The 24,137-nt window shown below is 40.4% G+C and overlaps 1 protein-coding gene across 2 annotated transcripts; it reads left to right on the forward strand.

The window, feature by feature from the left end:
- Window positions 1–103: 103 nt before the first annotated feature.
- On the forward strand, window positions 104–23,006 carry PANK3 (pantothenate kinase 3). 2 transcript variants are annotated; one of them, XM_036391418.2, is made up of 7 exons: window positions 104–527; window positions 9,243–9,595; window positions 10,404–10,657; window positions 10,764–10,940; window positions 12,875–12,998; window positions 15,246–15,371; window positions 16,682–23,006. In XM_036391418.2, the coding sequence occupies exons 1-7, from the start codon at window positions 500–502 to the stop codon at window positions 16,730–16,732; spliced, it is 1,113 nt and encodes a 370-aa protein (XP_036247311.1). In that variant the 5' UTR covers window positions 104–499; the 3' UTR covers window positions 16,733–23,006. The 2 variants fall into 2 exon arrangements, with proteins under 2 accessions (XP_036247311.1, XP_054372370.1); XM_054516395.1 differs by lacking the exon at window positions 104–527 and adding an exon at window positions 583–622.
- Window positions 23,007–24,137: the final 1,131 nt, after the last annotated feature.

Consider the following 24,137-nt stretch of genomic DNA (forward strand, 5'->3'; position numbering starts at 1 on the left):
AGCGCTGCGGCAGCGGCGGGGCGGGCGCGGAGCCGCCCCGGCCCCTTTGTGTGCGCGGCCGCGGCTCCGGCGCCGCCGCCATCTTGTGCCGGCCGGGCCCGTGTCCGCCGGGGTTCCGCGGGGCAGCGCCGGGGCCGCGCTCCTGCACGGAGCGGCCGAGCGGAGTCTCGCCGCGCTCCCCCGCCCGGGGCCCGTCCCGCGGCTGCCGCTCGGCTCCCTCCACTCGGCGCCTCGCGAGCGGAGCGCGGCCGCCCCGCCCCGTCTCCCCGCCCCAGCCCGAGCGCCGATGCCGCCGCTGGAGCGGCCCCTGCCCGGGCCGCGGGCGTAGCGGCGGGCGCGGCCAGCGCCGCTCCCCGGGAGGCGGGCGCCCGGCGGGCGAGGAGCATCAGGAGAGCGAGGCCCGGCCCCGCGGAGCCGCCGCCGCCGCTGCCCGCCCCATCAGGCGAGCGGCAGGAGACCCGCCCCGGCCGGCAGCGAGCCGGGCCGCCGCCGCAGCGCCATGAAGATCAAGGATGCCAAGAAGCCGTGTAAGGCCGGGCCGGGGGAGGGGGCGCGGGGCCGCGCGGCGGGCGGTGCCCATCCATGGAGCCGGGAGATGCCCGCAGAGACGCGTCTCGCTCCTGTGCGTCCCTCTGAGCGAGGTGTCGGGGTTCAGGTGATCCTCAGTGCTGGCTTCGGAAGGACTAGAATAGAAAGTCATATAATCAGTTTCTTGGGGATGGGTGCTCTTTTTGATGAACCACTTAACCGCTGTGCTGAGCATCTGCGCAGGTGGCTGCTGTTGCTACAGTTTTGATTTTTTAATCAATTTTAATTCTTTTTAGACTGTTTACTAATATTTGGATATAACTCTTTTACTAAAATTCTGAATTCTCCCCTTTAATAATCACAGCTGTAATAATATTTCTTGCTATGTGTTATTCTGGAGTGCCACGTTTGTTTTGGAGAGTGTGAACATGATTCAGGCTCAGGTGAATATAAACAAAACGTCTTAAGATTACAGCTACGTCTTGGAAAGAGAGATTTGGGTTGAATATGGTTGATCTGTATGCAATTGATGTGCTCTCAGTGTAACAGATGCACAGCTGTGCAAGGCAACACACCTGTCAAGCTCATACAGGTGTGCCTTAGCTGAAAGGGATGCAGGTTTTGCTCCACTGGGTTTAGCATCTTTTTCTTTGGCATCACACTTAAGGACTTACTTTCAGGATGAGTTACTGTAGAGAAAGTGCCTAGTCCCAAATTTCTAGGCCTCGTGTGGTTCATACAGCGTGACTGGCTAATGAGCAGCATACAACCAAGACAGGATATTGGAAGGTGAGGTCTTAAATTTATTTTTTGAGCAGCCCAAGAAGAAGAAAATCACCAAACACATATTTAACACAGGAAGTATTAGCATAGCTGTAGAAATAACTAAAAAGGCTTTGAAAGTAGGTTGTTTCCTGTGGTCTGGTGGGGAAACCCTAAATATCTATCTTGTAGCACACAAGTAGCCATCCCCTCTTGTTAGTGCCAGTGTGTGGAAATTGCTGAATTGACTGTAATAATGTTTATGAAGAGTAAAGTTCAGGCAACATTGTTTTCCCCGGTATAATATTAAGAAATCTCATCAAGACAGCAGTATCTGGCTGCAAAATGTTATAGTGGTTTGAGAATTAGAATGGGGAGACTATGGCTGCTCCTGCTGTAGAAACCTGCTAATTTCAGGACTGTCTCTGCTGGACCTCAAAGCCTTTGTTTTCTGTAGTGGTGGATTTAAGCCTCGTGGTTAAATAACAGTGCAAATGCTACCAAGAAATTTTAACTGCTCAAATATGCTGCAGTTGTAGTTACACTCTTCCAGGTCTTGAATTTGAACTTTGATGTTGTTTTCATGATGGGAATTAGAAACAGTTGGAACTACATACGTAGGAGGGGCAGGATACAGTGTCAAACTACGTTGTTTATTTCTTCTTGACTCTTGAACACGCTTTGGAGCTGGTGGCTTTTTAAAAGATAATAGCACAGAGTTTCTTAGGCAGTGAACTTTAGACTCAGTCTGCAGATTTCTGCTCATGGTTAGTCACACTGAGAGAGCAGTTGAATGTTTGAAGAGGACCAGGTCTACAGAAGCCCTGAAGGTGGAAATTGTTGTTCAGGGTCTCTGGTACCCAAATACTGCTTTCAGTTTGGCTTAAATGCTCACATGGACATGAAAGCTGAGTTGGGCTCACAATACCACTTATAGGCTGTTTACAAATCATTTGGCTAAGGCACTTGTAGACACTTTTGAGCACAATTGTTGGGTGTTCATTCCTCAGACCAAGTGAGTACCTAATCATCTGTGATGGAGCCAGATGTGGTCCTGGGGAAAATGGATAATTGTTACTTAACTTAAGAACCTGCAGGGTAGAATTGAGCAGATTGCTTTAGTCTACCTGTACTTTGTCTGTGATGTTTAGCATCAGGAAGGAAGGCCTGAATGCAGTGGTTGGCATGAGAGAGGTGAGGGTAAAATGGAAAGACCAAACCAGTTCAGAGTTCCTGATGTGGGTACCCTGCCTGCACATGCTTGTGTGGCCCTCCCTTCCAGATCTTCACCTGATCGGTGCTGTCACTAATTTGATGGAGTAAAAGCTGTGAGAAACACAGCAGAATTTATGGAACACAGCTTCTGAGATGGGCTGTTTTGAAAGAGGCTAGTAAAGGGCCATTTAAATCTCATGTGCCGATGATGAGAGGAGTCAAGCATTTTAAAGGAAGATAAGAGAAACTCAGATCAGGAAAACCTTTTACTAAAGTCAATGTAGCAGTGGGAGCCGGAGAGGTTATGGAGTCTCCATTCTTGGAGGATTCTTGAAAAACTTCTGAGGCTCAAAGTGTTGACGGGACAAAGCTGTAGCTGACCTCATCTGGTTGTTGGCAGTTTTCCTGCTGGTGTAAGAGAGGTCAGAGCAGATGACCTCCAGAGGAACCTTCCAAGCAGCAGTTGCGTGATAGCTCTTCTGAGGAAATGCCCATGGGGAAGAAGGGCTGGCAATTTTCAAGGAGATTTCCAAAGGTTATTTGTGGGTTGAGATGACAAATGTGAGAGCAGCAAGTGTTGCAGAGCTGCTGCTGTGTGGGATCTGCCCAAAGGGAAGGGAGCAGGAGCTCATTCAGAGAGCCGTGCACATTGGCGGGGGCAGGCAGAGCACTGGGCCAGCGTGCTGTGCTCTCCAGGGGAGCTGGAGCCCTTCCCCTTGGCCCTGAGTGTGACCCAGTGCTGGAGGAAAGGCAGAGACTTCCAGTACTTGATACACTCTGTGTGTGTTACTTTTTGCAGTTTGTTCCTTTGGATTGTTTATTGAAAAGAGTTTGACAACAAATGCCTGTATTTCCCTTGAGGCGAGTTGAGACACGCTAATATATGAATGTATATTGCAGAGATTTGCAAAATCCTGCATCAATATAAAGGAAAGATGAAAATTTCAAGTTTATTTTCTCCAGTGTGGTTCTATGGAAGCATGTAATTATGGACACGTGGAGGATTAGTGTAGTAAAATTGATGAAAAATCCATTTGGACTGATGGAGAATCCTGTATAAATAGATGGATTCTTTTCCCATGGAATTTGCTGCATAGTTTTTTAGTATCCTAGCATTTTCTTATTGGTCCTTGAAAGCTGATTATTAGCCCATAGCAGATGTTAGAGGCTCTCATTTGAATGCAGTAGAAAAATGTATTTCTAATAATGGGTTAATACTGCCAGGAACAGTGTATACTAAAAGTGTTATACACAGTGCATCTTTAAGTGTTAAATTATGCCTCTGCATTCTGTATCTCACCATAATAACACCTATCCCCAAAGAGATGGCTGCTGAAATGTCAACAAAATTACCAGAATGAGCAAGGAGGGAGAAGCTGAAAGCAGCGATATTTTGTCTTGTATTAAGCTTTATGTGGTACCCACTTGTAGCAGCGATAGAGCCCATGAAGAGCAGTTCCAGTAATTGCCCATTAGCACCTGTCCTCCCACTGTGAACGGGGCTGTTCTGCAGCGTGATCAGAGCTGCCTGAGTGGGAGTTTGCAGAGCGTGATGGAGTTTTCCCACAAGGAAAATGGGAGGATGTGCCAGGGTGTGTCAGATACATTTAATTTGCATGTTAATTCTGTCCAGCCCAAATGTATTTTGAGCTGGACTTGGGATATTTGAACCAAAAACCTGTTACACAACTTGTTAAGGAGAGAAAGTCTCCAGTGTCTCAAGGACTAAGGACACTTAAGTGCAGTTTTGCTCTGTAGAGGCTCATAGGCCATGTAGATTGGTGTTCATGGGCACAGCAAAGGCATTTTGCTGCCCAGCCCTCAGGTTAATTTAATTTAATTTCACAGTTCAGCAAGCTTTGGTGTGTTTTCTCTTAGCTTGTCTCATAGCTCACATTAGCTGCCTTAGGCACCCAGCTGATTTAAAATTTGCCATCAGGTTGTACTTTGCTGCTTACTGATGTAGGGAAATGCTGGAAGTATAAGAATGGATGCACATACACATAAGAAAATGTATTTGGAGACTCTGCAAAATGCATTTAGTTTGTGTTTATAAACACTAACTGTGTAATAGTTCAGTAGAACTTTTAAAAAGTTGTTTGCCTTGTCAGTATTCAGATAAGAATGGGATCAAGGTTAGTTTTGGTACCAAAGGCTACGTACTAGGCTGAATTAGATAAGTTTTGGGCATCAGAACTGATGATACTGTTTACTTCACTTCCATAAAGAACTATTGCAGTGCTGGCAGGAGTAAGTTTAAGTTTTTGTGGATTTCATGATCATTTTCCTTTGTTGTATTTTAAGGCTGTACATTATCATGAACTTCGGCACCCTTTGGCAGCTGTTCCCCAAGCTGTGTTTGTACTTGGAGTGCAACAGTCTCATTTCTTAATAATGCATAAGCTTTCTTACAGAGATGACACAAGATGTGGTAGGCTGTTCTTTGCTGTCACTGACAGCTGTGAATTTTTTTTCCCCATGGTGTCAAGCTCCCAGCTTGAATTAGGAGTTAGCTACTCTTCTTTGAAGGTTGGTTCTTGTTAAATTTATACAGGATTCACCCAGAGTGTTACTTTATCTTACAGGGAAAGTGAAGTATTAAAGGTGTTTAAAAGCAAAATACAAATAGAACATTAAACTGAGGAATCTTAGGCTTGACTGAATAAGGGGGGTGTAGTCAAGTCTTTGAGTGTGTACTTCCTGCAGCTTTGGATCCAGAATGGGAGTACAAATCAGAATACAAGTGTATGGTCTGGGTGGAAAGCTTCAAAGGTCCCTTGAAAAACCCATGAAGAAGGAAAACACTTCAGCCTTTGTGCTTGCATTGGCACAAAGAAGACATGCACTGTAATTATTTCATTTGGCATATAAAGACCTTATATGATAAGATATAAGTAACCTTAAGACTGCTGCCAGTGACTGTGTACAGCACGAACTTGAGAAGTGCAGACACAAGAGAATGAGGCTTCCCTGTGCTATCTCTAAAGATGATTAAGGTTTAAATAACAAGCAGCAGCCACACCAGCATGGGTTTTCTTACTCAGCACAACTGCTCCATCATTACATGACCACAGCACTCTTCCCTTGCGGGAAGTACTTTTCTAATTGCAGGAAGCAGCTCTAGGGAATCCTTTTAAAGATCATGGGTTTTTTTAGTTCTGAGCAGGTTGTCCCTCAGAGCTGTCTTCACAGCATGTACTGAGCAATCTGTTGCTTTATTGCAAGGGCTTCTGGTTGCTGTGTCTAGGTAGGGACCAGAGTGGCTCCTGGCAGAGCTGGGGAGTGAAAGCAAATCTGGATTTGTAATTAAGGAGGTTGTATGTTTTGGTATTCCACTTGGTGTCCTGAAGATAGTTAAATTTGGTGTGAAGTATCACATTAAACACCTTATGGGTTTTGACTTCCCAGTTAGTGTTCTACTTCATATATCTGTCTCTTCTTGGATAGTATGGATCTGTATTTTGTGTATTCTTAAGTAGAGCCTGGCCTGACTTCCTAAAAGCAAAATGGGTGAAAGAATTTTATATAGTTTATGCAAGCAGTTGGGCTTGTTAAATAAAAAGCTGGATTCTTACCTTTCCTTTTTTCAAATTGTGACTGACCACTGCAGAGAGGAGGTGAACTTTGAAAAGTTGGGCCCTGGATTTGTTCTGTGAATAGCAGTTAAATTCTCAGCAAGGAATATCTCTGAGCTGTGCATCACTTTTTGTGGAATATTCCTGGGAGTAACAGTCAAGAGGAAGAGCTAAAAAAATCTTTTAATTATCTAATCCCCACAGAGCTGTGGAAAAAAAGTCCAGCTTTAGTGCAGGGGAATTGACTCTCCTCATGGATTGAAGCTGTGGAATGATGGTTACAGTTGTGCAAGTCTTCAAACCTAGTATCTGCAGACCTGTAAGCTTGAAAAAAAAGGTTGTGTGATTGGCATTGGCCTCATCTTGACATGCTTCTGTAACTGTGACTGCTGAAAGGATCAAGCTGATGGCTGGGGATATTTTTTTCTAAAAGTTTTGCTGCTGCCATTCTGTTCTTAAATCTCTCAGAGAAGCCTGACCCACAAATATAAGTATAAAAATACCTTTTGTAGAGTCATTTATGTATCCCTGCATCCAGATATGATGGATGCTGAGCCAAGATCTACCCTAAGCAAACCTGCAGCAGTAAGAGGAAGGTTCATGAGGTTTCCATGTTGTGTCCATGTACAGTTTCCATGTACAGTTACATTCAAATTCAGTAGAATCAGTGTATTTCTATTATTTAAAGACAGCTCAGGCATAGATAAATCTTGTATCCTTGCAGTCCCAACTGATTGTGCCCTTGCCATTTGTGTGTATGTAGATCCCCTCCTGTGTTTGGAAACCAAAATGGCTTTCATTCTCCTGGCTGCACCTGTAATAAAATCCACAGAAATCAATCAAGAGTGGCTTGCATGCACAGGAATCCTTGTGTAACACCTTCTTGCTGCTATAAGGACTAAGTTAACAGTACGTGGGCCCAGTTGCTTGTCAGAACTCCTCCACCTTGCAAATGAAACTTGAGCAATGTATTGCCAGCCAAATCTTCACAAATTTTCAATAGAAAAATGTAAAACGTCCTGGGGTTTGCCACGGGTGGAAGCTGACCTATTTCTTCAGTTTCAAAGTCTGTAAATGGCTGTTAAGATCACTCAGTTAACCCAGAAAACTGATCTTGTACAGCATGATCCCATTTTTCAGCATAAAATGTATTCTCATTTAAATTATGGAATAAATGTACAGTTCAGCTGTTCTTGTTTTTACTTGGTGTACAAGATCCTTAAACCTTAGGACTTAGAGAGGCATGACTAATGCTGTATTTGCAAAAGCTTTTTGGATCATTTAGCATGGGATGGAGTGGATCTTCTGACAAACAGGCATGACTTGCACCAAATCATCCTTAAACTCATCACATGAACTTCCAGCTGTTCCCCCCTCTTTCCTGTTTTGGAGAACAAGATCTCAGTTATTCACTAGGTGGAATCCAGGTAGTGCTTGGCTTGGGGTGTCCTAGTTAAATTCTGCATGGGTTGGATTGACTCCTCCAGGCACTTTCTGGTCTGCTGGGTGAATCAAGTGCCCTTCTTCAGTTTTCTTCTTGTGGCACTGTTTATTGCAAGGGGTTGAAACTTGGTGAGGTCCCTTAATAAATCCTCAGCTAATTGTGGTCAAACAGTAAGATGACAGATTTTCTTTTGTCCAGAGTCTCAGGGTGAAGAAGGCTGGCATGCAGTCACAGACTCTATTCATGTGTGTCTCTATGCTCAGTCTTATGCTTAGTCCTCAGCTTTATAGAAAAGATAAGCAGGTTTATAAAACTTCTTCATTTCTACTTCAAACTACATTTTCCTCACAGAATTTACCTTTGTATTTAAATTTAGTTTATCAAGGTAAGATAACCAACTGATTTTTTTTTAGTTAATATCTGACAATATTCTCTTGATGCCCATTTCTGAAAGTTGAAGTCTCATTTCCTTCTTAAGTTTAGCACTCAATAAATAAATGGACAGACAGCCAGCCTTGCCTAAATACACTACAATATTTTGGTAGGTCATTCTTCTCAAGCATAGATCCCACTGGTAATGTAAATACAGTGTAATTGCATCTTGCTCATGATAAGCATATTAACATCTTTCTGGTTTTGTTCCTGAGTTTCATGCTTCTGTCAGATATAAATTACATCTGAAGAGATAAAAAGAGGAGGCAAAACTGAGTGAGTTACAGTATCAGTTAGGAAATAGAATATGATCTTCCCAGCTGGATATCCAGGATCTTTTTTAAACTGTTTCTGGGAAATGACAGTGGGAAAGCTCTCAGTTGAAGATGTTGTCTTTTTGCTGTAGGGTTTCTAAGTATCTGTTTCACTGCACTTAGTTAGGAATATTTATTGATACAGGCATGTTCAAACTTTGGTCATACATGTCATAAACAAAATCCGTTTTAGGAACTGCAGTCATCCCACATAAGGGATAAAGGCAAAGCACTTGTAGTTTAGTGCTGTTAATTTGTAGTACAGAAATTCCCCCTTCCTAGCCAAGGCACCAAAAAAAAAGGAAAGAAACCAAAACATGGAACCTAAATTCAGTAATATTAATTTTCTCTTTGCTTGCACTTTTTAATAGGACGTTTTGTCATCCCTTTGACTTCAAGAGATAGAAATTAGGCATCTTAACTGTGTCAAGTTTTAAAGTGCATGCAAATAAATTTCCTCTCAACAACCACATTATGTGAGGGACTGGTAGAGGAGGAGTACCTGGGCTGCCCCTGTTGTCAGCTGTAATGTGTAACCTGCTTTCTTCAAGTGTGCATTGCAGTATTGTGCTGAACTACGTCAGAGCTGTTATTTTAGAAGTGAAGGTTATTTTAATCCTTTATTCTCAATTAAAAAAAAAGTGGTTGAATTTTGTTTATGAATTGGTCTGAAAGATAGGGTATAGTTTGAGGAGTTTTTAGTTGAGCTTTCTGAGCACCTTATAGCATTTAAATGTGTAGCATTGTTCGTTTTTCTATTTTTACATGAAGCCAGAGAGATATTTAAGGTCAGGTAATTGAAATGAGCACTAGTTCTTTTTTCCTGTGAGGAAAAAAGGTCTTTTTCCTGTTCCTTTTTCCTTTCTTCTTAATGTCTGTCTTGTTGAAAAGTACAACCCGGGTTAATCTTAAACTCCATGTGTGGCTTTTGCTCTTCCACAAACCTAATGGCTCATTCTTGTATCTTCACAGCTTTCCCATGGTTTGGCATGGACATTGGGGGAACCTTGGTCAAACTGGCCTATTTTGAACCTATTGACATCACTGCAGAGGAGGAGCAGGAGGAGGTGGAAAGCCTGAAGAGCATCCGCAAATACCTGACCTCCAACGTCGCCTACGGATCCACTGGCATTCGGGACGTCCACCTGGAGCTGAAAGACTTAACCATTTTTGCTCGAAGAGGAAACTTGCACTTTATTCGGTTCCCAACTCATGATTTGCCTACCTTTATCCAAATGGGAAGAAACAAAAACTTCTCAACACTACACACGGTGCTCTGTGCCACCGGCGGTGGCGCCTACAAGTTCGAGGAAGATTTTCGCACAGTAGGTAGCCTGCCCTGCCTCTGCCTGAAGCTGATGGGTTAAAATAACCTGTAGTTTGAAAATAACCTGTGAAAATAACCTGTAGTTTGAAAAACTGGAGAGCTCTAATATATTTTAATACTAATTTTAGTATGGTGAGGAGTTCCAGCCTTCCTGGAATCCACAGCACCAGTTAGTTGTCTTTGTGCTTTATGAGAGAACAGCAGCTTAAATATCAGATGCAGAACTGTAGAGAGCCTTAAGCCCTGCAGAATTTCTGACCTGTGGTTTTCCTGTGATCCTTGGAGTGTTAATGAAGTTGCAAGGATAGTTAGTACAATGCCATTGAGCTTTTTATATGCTGATAGCTTAGAAATTACTGTTTTGACTTGTGAGGTGGGGGAGGAACCCAACAAACCTTGAACAGATTTTCAGATATGAGTTCCACCAAGATGACACTCAGTGGGGCCTCTAGGGTATTTGATGACCTTTTTATTGATTTAAATTGATGAAAAATATTGTTAATTTTTCAGTGGAGTCATGTCTTAGTATTCAAAAGTGATCTTTGAGCTTACTGAAGCAGATACTTATACTGCGTCTCTCTTCTTGATTCAGGTCTGAGATCTGGATTTACACTCAGATTAACTTGCTAGTTTAAATTTTTGTATTAAGAATTAGGTCTGAATTCTTTGTTGGCATTGAAATTCCTGAATTAGTCACGTGAGATAGCTTCTTAAAGTTGGGCAGTACAAATATAGTCCTAAATTTGTAGCACATTTGTGCAATGTTAGAACATGTTGCCACAGTCTTTTTTTCTTTCTTAACACAGATTGGAAACCTCCAGCTGCACAAACTGGATGAGCTTGACTGCCTTGTCAAAGGCTTATTGTACATAGACTCTGTCAGCTTCAATGGCCAGGCAGAGTGCTATTATTTTGAAAATGCCTCAGATCCCGAGAGATGCCAAAAGATGCCTTTTAACCTGGATGATCCATACCCATTGCTGGTTGTTAACATTGGTTCAGGAGTCAGTATTTTATCAGTCCATTCCAAAGACAACTATAAAAGAGTAACTGGAACAAGGTAATTTAAAAACCTATGTTGGGGTTCTTACCTCATGGGGCAATGACACAGGGATCTTTAATGAGAGGAAATGCTGTTTAAAAGCAATGGTTTTCTCTGTCCTTAGTCTAGGTGGAGGGACCTTCCTTGGCTTATGCAGTTTGTTGACAGGCTGTGAAAGTTTTGAAGAAGCTCTGGAGATGGCATCCAAAGGAGACAGCACACATGCTGACAAGCTGGTTCGGGACATTTATGGAGGAGACTATGAAAGATTTGGTTTACCAGGATGGGCTGTAGCATCCAGGTAAGCAGGAGTCTCTTTGTGGATTCTTCTCTTGGTTTGTGGAGCTTCAAAAGCAAGGCTTAAACTATTCATGCAGAAAGAACTGCTTTTCTGCATGGTTTTATTGTGGTCAAGTTACATTTTTATCCTAAAAGTATGTATCCTCAGCTTTCCTGCTGGTTTAAAGCCATGTGCAAGTGCAGGTGCCTGCTAGGTCAATATTGAAGAAACCTCCTGAGGTATTTCATGCACAGCTTTGTGTGAGTCAGAGGGAACACGAGGTGATAGCAGGAACAGAGTGCAGAGGTGGTGTGCTGTAACCCAGCAGGTATTTAAACACCACACAGCCACTCAGGCACTCCCTCCAGTGAGATGGGGGAGAGAACTGAGAGGAAAAAAATAAAACTGGTGTGTTAGATAAGGAGTGTTGAACAGGACAGAAATGGAACAGAACAGAATGGTCTCCTCCCCACTCTTTGTGCACCCCCATTGTGCTCACTGGTGGGGTGCAGTGAGGAGCAGAAAAGGCCTTGACTGCTCAGCATAACAAAAACATCCCTGTGTTATCAACAGTTTCCAGCACAAGTCCAAAACACAGCTCCATGGTAGCTACAATGAAGAGAATTAACTCTCCCAGCTAAAACCAGCACACAGCTACTAGGAAGAAAATTAATTTTGTCCCAGTCAAAATCAGTAGAAGAGAGGGGAAAAAGTGCAAATTTCTTTTTATATTACCTAGAGTCTTTTAGTAGAGCCATTGTCTAGAGGGAAGGTGAGTGGGAGATGGCTTTTATGTTGCTCTTACAGTGGAGCAATTCCTAATTTTTTTTGGAAATGTGGTTGTCACAACAGACACCTGATGTAATGTTTTAACTACTTTTCTCACTGAAGAGGGCTGTTGAACACAAACAGTTTGCACCATGAGAATGTCATTGTCATCAGCAGAGGACTTTTGTCACAGCTGCACACATTATTTCCATTGGGGAATATCATCAATGATATTACAGCTTCACTGCCCTTACAAAAGATAAGAAAAATAAACTCTGCAAGCGAAACTAATATGTACATAAGAGTGTTCATTAAATCTTTGCTGTTATTCCATAGGGAATCATAATTCATGGCAACTTAATTGTTCTCCCTCTCCAGCCACCTGAGTCCAGGCCTCTTGAGAGCCCATGTGCTGAGAGGTTTTAATATGTGTGAACTTTACTCTTCAGTCAATAACGTTTTACCTTGCTTTATGTTGGTACTTTCTGTTCTCATTTGCTTTTTAAGATCCTTAAGAGCTTTTAATGGCTTTTTGAGCTCTACAATAATCAGGATTCTTGCTCTCCAAACTGACTTAGATCTGGCTCAGAGTCTTTGCTGGTAAAATATCACACGTAGCTATGAATTCTTGTCTTTTCTTTTGTGCTGGGCATGGTAAGGGAAGTGCCCTTCTGATCCAGAACACTTCATTTCTGCAACCTAAATTGCATTCTGTCTCTGTTCATTTTGTTTCAGAGGGTTGTGTTCCATCATAAAATTGTTCAATTCATAGTTTTCTTCTAGTTTGAGAATAAAAGATTGTATAGGTGTTTGTGAGGAAGCAAGCATGAGAAGTGGAGGATTTACCCATCAAGCAGTGACATAATTTACAGTGACTAGATTTGCAGAGTAGTCTTCTGTGAAGAATAAAATTGTTTTACTGTAGGTGGTTCTTCATGGAAGTCAGCAATCTGAACAAAAATAATTTGCTGGGGGGCTGTTATTGTAACACAATTTACTGATTCCTGTGAAGGAATAAATAGAGCTGTAGTGTGAAATTGCTGTATTTAATACAAACTTAAAAAGCAAGTTCCTCAAAGAGAAAACATGAGACACAGGTTTTGTTACAGCATGAAAACATCCATTTTGAAATTATTTCAAATGCACATGAATCACTTTGTAACTCATGGCCATTTCTCCTGTTGTAGTTTTGGGAATATGATCTACAAAGAGAAGAGGGAGTCTGTCAGTAAAGAAGATCTTGCTAGAGCCATACTGGTCACCATCACCAATAACATTGGCTCTATTGCCCGGATGTGTGCAGTAAATGAGGTAAAACCTGACCAGGAAATGATCTGTCTACAGCTCTGTTATTTGTCTTCACATGAAATGACTGCTAAAATGGTGTATAATTTTAAACCTTTTAATACATTCTCAAATGAAATGAGGAAATGCATGTAGTAGCTTCGAGCTGGGCCTACAATCACTCTGCTTTAGCAAGGGGACTTCAGGTCCTTCATCACAACACAGAAAATCCTGCGCTTACCTGCAGGTTTTGGGCTGCATTCTTTAACAAAGCTCCTCGTCAGGTACCCTCCCCTTTGGCAAAGACATCCTTGTCCCACTTCTCCAGAGACAGTCAAAATATTCTGAAGCAATTCCTAGTGCTTTAACCACAGAGCAGCTGGGGTTGCAGAGGACTCCTGGAGATGATGTAGTCCAGCTCCCCTGCCAAGGCAGGATCACCCAGGGAATGCATCCAGCCCTGAGACATGGACTCAGAGACAAACTCTGCTTGGAGCTTTCAAAATACACGGCTTGAGCAACTGCAGCATGTAAGCTGCTGAAAGTCCTGCTTTAAGCAGTGCATAATGATGGCCTCCAGCAGTTTCTCCAAGCTGAAATTATCCTCTGATCAAAGCCTTGTTTCTAGATAAACATTATTTTTAATTTTTTCTAGCTCTTGAGACTTTAAAATTGCTTTGGCACCTCTCATCTTGCTGGTTGGTACAGAGAAGGTTTCCTGCCATCTTCTGTTTCTCAAAGTTCAAAAAAGAACCAGAATTGGTTCAGTATTAGTGTGGATAGCCAAAAAGCTGTGGAAGAATACTGACTTTAGGCATAGAAGACATGAGAGTCTGAGCAGCAGGGATTTCTTCCTTCATTAACAACAAACTTGGGATAAAATGAGGTTTAGTAATAGCTTTCTTGGAGAAGACCCTGGGTAACTGAATTTAGACTTCTACTGCAAATCTTTGCATGTGATTGTCTCAGAAGTATCAACAGCCCTGTTAGCTGCAGTAGTCCTCCTTTTGCTTCGAAGCCAGATTAATTATATTTTCTGGTTTTAATATTGTAACTTCTCCCTCCGTTTCATTATCTTTCTCTCGTGTCTGTCTTGGAGAAGGAAGGTAATTTTGTGAGTGTTAATTTGGGCTTTTTGCTTTGTGGCAAAGCTAAATAACAAAAGAGTTAAAATGAAGATGAAGTGGAAAGTACATTCCACATGTCTTAAGCAAATTATGCAATTTCTATTTAAGGGTGGGAGTAAATGAGGACAAATCAGAACTTGTAAACTGCACAAACTACCTTTATTCTGAGTGGGTTTTGGTCTAATTCCAGCTATGTCACAGAATTACAAACCTTAAGAAATAGCAAATGGGGATACACAAAGTAGTTCCTTGAACTGATGTCTAAAGATGAAATAAATGTAATTATTTTGATTTCTTGCAGCAGAGCAGAATTACGCTTTTGTGTCTTAACTATGTGTCAACATGTCTTCAGTGGGAACTAATCAAGATGGTTAAAAAACAGTTGCATATGGTTCATTGGACTACAGGTTGAATTGTCATATTAGTTATTGTAATAACTTAGAAATGACCATTTATTTACTGCAATTAAGTGCTTTTTAAAGCACTGTGCTAAGGACTAACACAATTACATTTTCTTTGGCTCTTTCTCTCGGGTCGTTAAACCAGTGTTTAATGTTTTCACTTACTGCTGGATTTACTGCAGTTAATGAGGAATATTAAGTGATTTTCACTTTTTTACATTTGACTGGATTAAAATTCACAGCTCACTGGTAATATTCAAGTGCTCTTAGTGTGATGCCAGGCTTGAGGTATAGTGAGGGCTGGAGATGAAAGGAACATCTGTCATGTCTTACTGCCTTCGGCTTCTTTACAGTGCTGCCTTGTTGCATATGGATCAAGCAGCATTGTACAGGGCTATGAAGGCATTGAGTCTTCTCTACCAAACAGAAGTATCTTTCATTTCATTTCTTTCTTAGCTGGCTTCTTTCTTTGGTGTAATTGCTGAAAATGCTCACTTAATTTGAAACACAAATGCTACTTGTCTGTAAATTAAGTCCTTTAATTCTCAAGGGTTGCACCATTTTTCCTTCTCCCCAAGTATGCCATGTTTTAAATTTTGGAACCATGCTTTAATTGTGGGTTGTTTGGTTTTTCTGTGGTTTTTTCCTTGCTTAAGACAGTCTTCTCTTTCATAGCTTAATTTTCAAAGCCGTGTTAAACAGTGAAAAGACTTAATCCTTTGCTGTTTTTCTTTTTTTTTTTTTAGAAAATAAACAGAGTTGTGTTTGTTGGCAACTTTTTGCGTGTGAATACTTTGTCAATGAAGCTTCTTGCATATGCACTGGATTACTGGTCAAAAGGTCAGCTGAAGGCCTTGTTCCTAGAACATGAGGTATGCTGTGGCTCATTTATCTGTGTGTACTGTTTCACCATAAATCAGAAAGGCCTCTACTGAGTGGCTCTCATGTGTGATATCCTGAGGCACCAAGTGCTCAGTAAATATTAGAAATAACAGGAGGTTTGTCTTGCTGAATTGGTTCTCTGGGAACAGTTTTCTGCCAGGGAAGTAGTTCAGTCACTTTGGGGTTTCTCAGTTCATGCTGTGGATCTCTGGAGAGGGACAGCAAAATGTTAAACTCTGTGCTAAGGGTCAGCAGTCTTCCTTGGGTTTGGGTGGAAACAACAGTAAGTATTGTGTTCCAAAGAGTGCAGAAATGTAAAGCTTGGCCCTCTGAAACACTTGCATTGTTCTCAGCTGAGCTTGAGCAATGTCTTGAAAGTCAAGACTGCTTTGACAAGGCCTGTTTTCATTCCACAACAGACCCCTCAGAGCTGTTGTAGTGATCTTTTGCTTTGAGAATAACCTGCTTTTGGGCAGCTTCTGCTGTCTCAGTATGCAGTATTGAGAGCTTTGACCTGGTTTGGTTAAAATACGAGCAATCAGTATTAGTCACAGGTGCAACAGTTGCTGACTTGCAGCTTCTGGGCAGTGGGTTGGGAATTTTTGTCCTCAGTTTCTTGGTCTGAAAATATGACAGCATTCCATCTATTCCCTTCAGTTGATTTTCACAACTCTTTTCCTTTATTGCTTATCCCAAGACTGACAGTCTGTTCTGATGGCCACAGTAGCAGTGGAATGGTTCCTTGTTAGTTCTGCCCTCTTCAGATTTTTCTTGGGTAAATTTTAAACTCACATTTGGTCAAGTGTATATTCTAAACACTTGAATACTGCTTAGTTATAGGGAGGGGGAAGATTTCAGTCCACAGGGGAAAAATAATTCAACATGAGAACGTTGTTCTTTGCATGCAGGTAGATAGACAGTCCAAAAGTGTGATGTAAGGATATAATTGGAGGAATTTTTCACTTTTACTTTAGGAATAATTGAAGATGTTTCAGTAAGCAAAAGATGCAGCTTCTCTAGGAAGAAAAAGCCAAACCTGATTGCCATGCTTTAGGAGTCACTGATACCTGTCCCAGTGATCCTGCAGTGTATGGTGAGGCAGGAAACCTCCTAAAGTCAAGCTAGATAAGAAGGATAAAATGTTTGTTTCACAAAGCCTTAATTACTGTGAAACATTATATATTAAAAGTGTATCATGTTCTTTCTGTAGCATTGATCCATCAGATAATTGTTGTCACTAAAATGTGATTACTGCAGAATTTAATACCCTACCTAAAGTTGATTTTTCTTTTTTTTACAGGGATACTTTGGAGCTGTTGGTGCTCTGCTTGGGCTGCCAAATTTCAGTTGAGATCCCAGATGTCACTACACTGAACTATTTTCCACCTGAATGACACTTGTTTATGTCGATGGGAACTAAATCTGGGGAGGGGAGACGAAAATAGCTGATTTTCTGTAACTCTTTTTAAGAAGTGATGAAGCTACTGAGTATTGCTGTTGTAAGGAACGGGGTTTCACTCTGCTGGGCATTGGCAAGTGAACTGTTTGTGGCTATAGTTTATGTTCTTTGGTATGTGTAGCCAGTAGTGAACTTCTAATATGCAATACATCCTCTGAAAACAACTTCCCAGAAATTCCAGAAGAAGGAATGCCAAACCCTTAAGTGCTCAGGATGCAAATATTGCAGGTTTAGGCCCATCAGTTTATATATAGAATTGATGACTAAAAAATTATTTTCATTAGTTATACTGTTATTATGAGCACAATTTTATGTGTACTTACAGAAAACAAAAGACAGCCAGGTACTATTGACAAGATGAGGAAACTGTAGACAATTGCTTCCCACAGTAAACATAATAATTATTTTATTTTTATGTGTAATATTAGTTCTTTAATTTCCAGTGGGAAGAACAGAAACACAGAGAATCAGCCAAAGCAGCAGATTAAGCAGTTGATATTTTGAAGGTTTCATGAAGATACCTTAATTTATTGGAAGCTTCAGCTGGTATTTTGGGAAGATTCCTCTGTCTTTGATTGGATTTAGAAACGAGTTCAGTGATTAATAAAGGCAGGTTTTGGGAGGAAGATTTTTTAAATTTTTTTTTCTTTTTGAGGACATGACTTCCAAAATGCCTTCTGGATTACTTTTTGTGTTTGTTTTTTTGGCCTCATAAATTCTGCCATCATGAATCATCATTTGTAAAGGTACCCTAAATCCTTATAAAATAAACTAATTATGGGACCTCATAATTCTGATGCTTTGGCTTATTTCTGTAGAGGTTTGGAAAAGTTTTTGCCCCATCTGAGTGATTTGAAGTTGTGATTTCCCTGTAATTTTGTAAGAGTTGATCAGAATTCAAGCAGATGTTGAAGTTGAAAGGTTACTTTTGAATTTGGAAGTTTGTTTTGGGAAGTTGAGGACATCAGAGTTTGTATTGCAGCAGCAAATGGACCAATATTTAATGCACTTGCAATATGGAACCATTCATCAAATTGTGGCCTTGGGATAAAATCCATACTCTGGAACTGGTTTTTGGGGTTTTCTGCAGATTTCTAAAATTTACAGTTGTGATTATTACAGTAACTTCAGTCCTGAAGCCAGGGCATGAGATCTTAAACTTACAGGACTATTATACAGTCAGTAGCTATATGACTTTTTGTGGACTAAAGCTACCCAATTTTGTGATATTTTCCTGTTAAATTTATTTCCTGTAAGTGCATGAGGAGCAGCCAGACCCAAACACGTTCATATCTTGGGGTTTAAGGTTTTTAAAACTGATTGCTCGAGTATTCCACAGCATGGCTGTGTTGTATTTACAGATACATCCCCCTTGTGTTAGAAACCCCTGTGCTATTTTCACTCTTCTCTTTCTCAAAATTCACAGCCCCAAACTAACATCACAGGTTTTTGCTTTTAAAATTCTCTGTGGTCCTTTAAGAGTACAGTACCTTAGAGTAGGCAACTCATTAAGTGCAATGCTAATCACAGATGCAGTTCCATTTATTGTTGCTTTTCCTGGTACCTGTACTACATTTCCATTGTGCTTGCTTTGATGTTTCACTATAGACATAAACAACTAAAAATTACACTTACAGTTCAGCTGATCTAATGCTAAATCAGAGCACTTCAGAAAATAAGTGAATACAGTTTTTCTAGAATGTCTTTATACATGCTGTAAACTGTTCTTTTGAGTTAGGATTGACTATCAAAAGTAACCTTTATTTGGTTATAAAACTGTGTATAAACTTAATTTTCTGAATGTTCTGGCAGCCTGCTGAAAATTTTGCAAACTAACTGCATATTTTACTTGCAAAGGGTGCTTCAGGAGACATACTACAGCTCCATTAGAAACAGTTCCTTTAGTCCATGTTTATTGCTCCTTCATTTGTGATACTCAGTCCTCTTGAAGCAGTAGTTAGAAGCTACTTGTATATTTAACCAAAAGCACATATAGAAGATGATTACCTAATACCCATAGTTCATTAAACCAATTGAAGTTGATGTCACCTAACATACATTTTTTAAAGTAAACTGTACAGAGTTACAAAATAAGCAAATGGAGTAATTCTTGAATAGCTGTACTGTATAGAAACTACTGTGAGAATCAAAAAGTATGCCCTACCTCTGTTTTATTTCCCTTGAGCTTCTAAAAAAATTGGCTTTCTGTTGCTAATTTTATCAGCACAATTGTTACTTCATTACAAGAGCAACCACAGCAGTTGTCAAGCCCTGCTGTAAAGCCCAGGGGTCCTGTGTTTAAGCCACATCTTTGGGTTTCATCTCATTTTCTGTCAGCTTAGAACTTGTTACTAGAGTCTCCAAAGATTGACTGTACCACCAGGAGAAATGATAGGCATCACAAATAGTTGCAAGATAAGCCTTAATGTCTTTTCTTCTAAATTCTCTTGTAAACAGGTTGAATATGCTTGTCTCTTTTATATGAGTCACTGAAGTAAGTTGCTTTTTCCTGCTAGAGTCTGTTTTTACTTTCACCCTTGCCATTTCTTTTCCTCAGAGCTAATTGGCTGAAGCAGCTTTAGGGTGAATTGATTCAGTGTGATGTACTACAGTAGAGAAAATGTGGAGTTTTCTCAGGATTACTGTGGTCTTCTCAAGTGGAACCACTTTCTAGAGGAAAGTTCTGTGATAGTTCTTGAAAGTAAATTGTAAGACCCATTTTGAATGTGTAATCATTTGCAGCTCAGTCAGCCATGTCAGTGCCTTTTGAGTTCTTCATATAATGCCAATTTTATGGTACTGGGACTTTTTCCATGAGGTTTCCTAACCAATATACTTACCAGAGAAATGGCAGGTAATTTTATTGGCCGTGGAGATGATCCCTTTAATCCAGTGTAGCAGGAGATACCAGGAAAAAATCATCAGGTTTCTGGCTTCCTATCCCTGTAGCCCTTAGTCTTGGGGTAAGGATTTTGCATTTCTTGGTCTTATCCCTCCAGCTTGGTCCTTTCAAGTATTATGCACAGTTTCATTGTATCATTATCTCCCTAAAAATCATGCAAGTTTATAATGAGATAAGTGCTGTTTATTTCTGGGTAGAGAAGTTCAATCTTAGGTGAAGTTATTCCAAGCTATTAAACATAACCACTTTGACCTTTCTGAGTCTACTTGGGTAATTGCAGTTTGAATGAAAGGGGAACTCTTACAATACATCTTGAATATTTAACAGGCTGGAATTAAAACATCCTCAGTGTTCTTTACTGAACTGAGCAGAGGTTTAAATACAAACAATTTTTCATTCTTTTTAGTAAAGTCTTGATACATTTAGGAGTTCAGAGAGAAGCTGCAGTGATGCACTCTGTGTCTTAGTTTGCTCAAGAGTTCCAAAGTGTGTTCAGGTGTCTGCCCTGCCTTTTGAAGATGTTTAACTCCCTCAAGCACTTGTGTGGTTCTGCCAACAGGTGCTCATAACTGAGAGTTCCAGGATGGAAAGAAGAGAAACCACCCACCTTGCCCCACTGTATAATCAAAAGCCTCAGCTGTATAATCAAAAGCTCTGCCTTCTCCTGATGGATCATCTGCTCCTTCAGTGCTACTGTGACATTCCTGCTTGCCCTTGAGTTGGTGTAGATGCAAGGTGCCTGTGAGGGCTGTAATACTCTTTGTAGAGACAAAGACCAAGACCCAATACAGATTTTCAAGAAACACCTGCTTCCAGATCTATTGAAATAACTTATCATTTCTAAGTATTTCAAAATAGCAATGGGGTTTTAACATTTGGAACTAATTAAAGGGTCTTTTATCTAGAGTAGATCTCTGCTAGATAAAGATTAGATGGTGTCTTTCACATCAAGTCAATAATTTTCATTAATGAATAAATTTGCAGTCAACTTGTTTTTAAATATCACTTTCATTGTGGACATTCTGGATACCACTGTAATCCTGAGGAAGTGACTTCAGAGCAGAGGTGGAGGTCAGTGTGGTTCTGTGGAGCTAGTTCTGGTCAGTTCTAGTTAGAGCAAGACTAATTCTTTCCTTTGTCACTTCTTTTTTTCTTATCTACATCTTTTTATGTAGACTTAAAAACCATATAATATGTAACAGAGCTTTGCTGAGGTTAAAAAGTGAACAAACATCTGTGGGTCAGGTTGGAAGTGTTTGAGCAAGGCCTGTAGGTCCCAGTGCAGAGCTGGGGACACACAGTTTCTGTTTGGGTGTGGTAATTCTTTCACTTCCCATTAATGCACAGTCACAGCTGGTGGGTTTCACAATCACTGTGAATAAAATGGGAGAATTCAGTCCTCAGACATGACCATGGGAGATTAAAAAAATACAGTGTAGAAAAATAATTCCTGCTCAAAGTTCTTTAAAGTTTTACTGATGTATTCCAAAATACATCACCAGTATTTTGTCAACTGTGGTAAAATTAGTAATTCTCTAAGTTAACAAAAGTCTGCAAAGAAGCCTGTTTTATTAGTTTCATTTGCATCACACATGGAAAGCATATTAAGTATTCTTAAAAACACACTTTTGAAAACATCTCAGATGATGCTGTAATATGTCTGTAATTATTAATGTGCTAATGGAATATGTTTGAGCAATCTCAGTTTGCATAACTGAGTGTCAAATCCTGCTCACTGTGTAGTTACTTCAGTAAATCATTCTTTTAAACTAATGAGCAAGATTTGGCCTCAAGGTCTTCTGCCTGGGGAACACAGTAATGCTACTTTGCATATTCCTGCTGGTGCTAAATCATTTGTTGAAAATAAAGATTCTAAATAGAAATTGTAAATAAAATATTTATGGCCTGGTCTTTTTGACAGACTTAAATTTTATCATTTGCCAATACTCTTTGGCCTTATTTTGAGTTTCCCTTTTGGGTTTGGTTTTTTTTTTGACTGTGTGGACTGTGTGTGTTAATGTGGCAAGTCATTGGCAGGTGTGGCTTCCTGTGCTGCTTTATGTGAGGCCCGTGGCACATCAGGAGACAGATGGGTTTTCATAGCTGCATTTCCATGTTAATCTTCATCTTGTTTTGTTACTGTAGCTCTTTGCACAAATTTGTGTCAAGTAGAACACAATTGGCATTTGTTCTCTGCTAAAACTTCCAAGAATGTCAGCCACTACTGAAAGTGTTTAGGAAAGCTGTTGAAAAGTCAGAAATACCCGTTTAAAGTAATTTTAAAATCTAAATGTGCTAATTAGTGTTGCCTATAAACTGAACTGGAATATAGAGTGCTGGTTGCTAACCTTTGCTATAAATTGCTGACATTTCACAATTTAAATTTCTGGCATCAGTTTAAGAAATTGTAAATACAAGCTTTGGGAGGAGGTGTATTAGTTTCAGATTGTGCATTATGAAAGACTAGTGAATTAGTATTTTGAGACATTAAATTACAGCACCTAGAACGTGAAAATTAATGTGTTTGTGTTAGGGTATAGAGGGCTTTAGATAACCTGCACTTTTACATTCTTGAGTTTTGGCATTTTACCAAACAAACATTTAATTTTCCATTTATTGTCTCATCATATGCAGGCCTTGTAATCACCAGATGCTGTCTTCAAGTATTTGTTTTAGTTAGCAAAGCAGAGAGGCAAATTTGTAACTTGTAAACCCTGGTAGGATGGAAGTTCTCTGAAGAGCCATTTGGTTAAGTTGCCTTATTCTATTACATTGCACTCATGGTATGTCTCTGCTTTCTTGTTTACTGTTCAGACACTGAAGATGTGATGTAAAAATATGTGCTACAAATTTTTCATCATAAATTACTCATGAATACCTTTGTGTCACCTGTTAAACAGCTCTTGTAAATGATGCCTTTATGCCATCTGTAATACAGCTCTTGTAAATTGTTTAAATTATTTTTCTTTTTATAGATTCTCATTATTGAATGTACAGATTAGATCCCTTTAATATGTCACTGAGTAATTTGATTTGGGCCCAAATATGGACAATGCTGTAATTCATCCCATCAAAACTGTAAATAATTCTTTACTGCTTGTTTGCATGAGTGAAGTTTGGATTTCATTTGCTTTGTCATAAACCAACTCCTCTGTCATGGGCCTACTTTTTACAGTTTATTTTCCTGGTTTTATTGCCATTTGTTCTGTACGAATGTTGAAACAGTACTTTGTCTTTTCCTAATAAATAATTTGAGATTGTTCATTGTTGGCCTGCATTTGTGGGTTTTGTGGGAGGGATTTCTGGGTGTGTTCTTTTCTTTTGGCATTGTAAATTTCTACATTTGATACTGGGGGTTGTGGCAGAATATCTGTGACTGCTGTGGTTTCCTGCTCTTTTCTTCCTCTCATAAGCTGATCATTCACAGCTCTTGGATTCAGGTGCAGTTTTCAGAAACACTGGATGTGCCTGGTTTGCAGTGTTGAAGAGTGAAGTGTGCTCTAGAAGCATTCAAAGCTTTCCCTTCCAAATCCAGCTGGGAGCACCTGCTGCTCCCTGCACAGGCATGGGGAGCTCAGTGTCACGTTTTACTGAATAAAACCTTCATGTGCCAAGTGCAGACTGCATATATAAATCACCCCTCTCTTGGAATTGCCCTTTGCTTATGTTTTGAAATGCCAAATTCTGTCATCCTGAAGTTGTCCTAACTGGGTCCCAGTGGGCAGGAAGCTGAGAGGAGGGGAGTGTGAGCCAGAGCAGCATCCTGGCACTGCAGCTTGAGACAAGCTTGCTGTGGCAGACATGGTCCTTCAGGCTTCTCTGCAAATGTTTTAGCCATCCAAACCACAAAGATTTGCTCTAAACCACCAGAAATGAAAAGTCCTTCCTGTGTTGTGTCTCCAATGAGCTCTGCACCACAGGGATGTTTTTTAGGGGAACACAAATTCTTTACAAGTTTAGGGAGTTCTGATTTGTTCAGTTTGCCTTGTGGAGGGAATTGCAGTGGAAGCTGGTCTGCATTTCATCTGGGGTCCTTAACTGCTTCTGGTGCAGCCCATGTGCAAGCTGAGGGGACAGGAATAACTTTAAGCTTCATTTACTTCTTAGCTGGTGATCTGATTGATTTTTTTTTAAAGTTTGTATGAAACAAGTGACTTCTTCTTACTGTAAGATTACTCAAGCCAGCTGTATTTGAATTTTTGCTGGACTCAAAAAATGAAAACCTCTAATTTAATACTTGTAACTTCCCTATTTTTAGAAATGCAGATTAAAAATTAAGTTGGCCTTTAAATCCTGGACTGGAACCCCCTGCTCTAAAGGCCTGTGTGTCTACAGGTGTTCTATAAATATATCCTCTTTGTGCCATTTTGGGGTACAGTACAGAAGTGTCAGGAG

Source organism: Molothrus ater, chromosome 15 (assembly GCF_012460135.2).
Source record: "Molothrus ater isolate BHLD 08-10-18 breed brown headed cowbird chromosome 15, BPBGC_Mater_1.1, whole genome shotgun sequence".
In the NCBI taxonomy this organism is placed as follows: Eukaryota; Metazoa; Chordata; class Aves; order Passeriformes; family Icteridae; genus Molothrus; species Molothrus ater.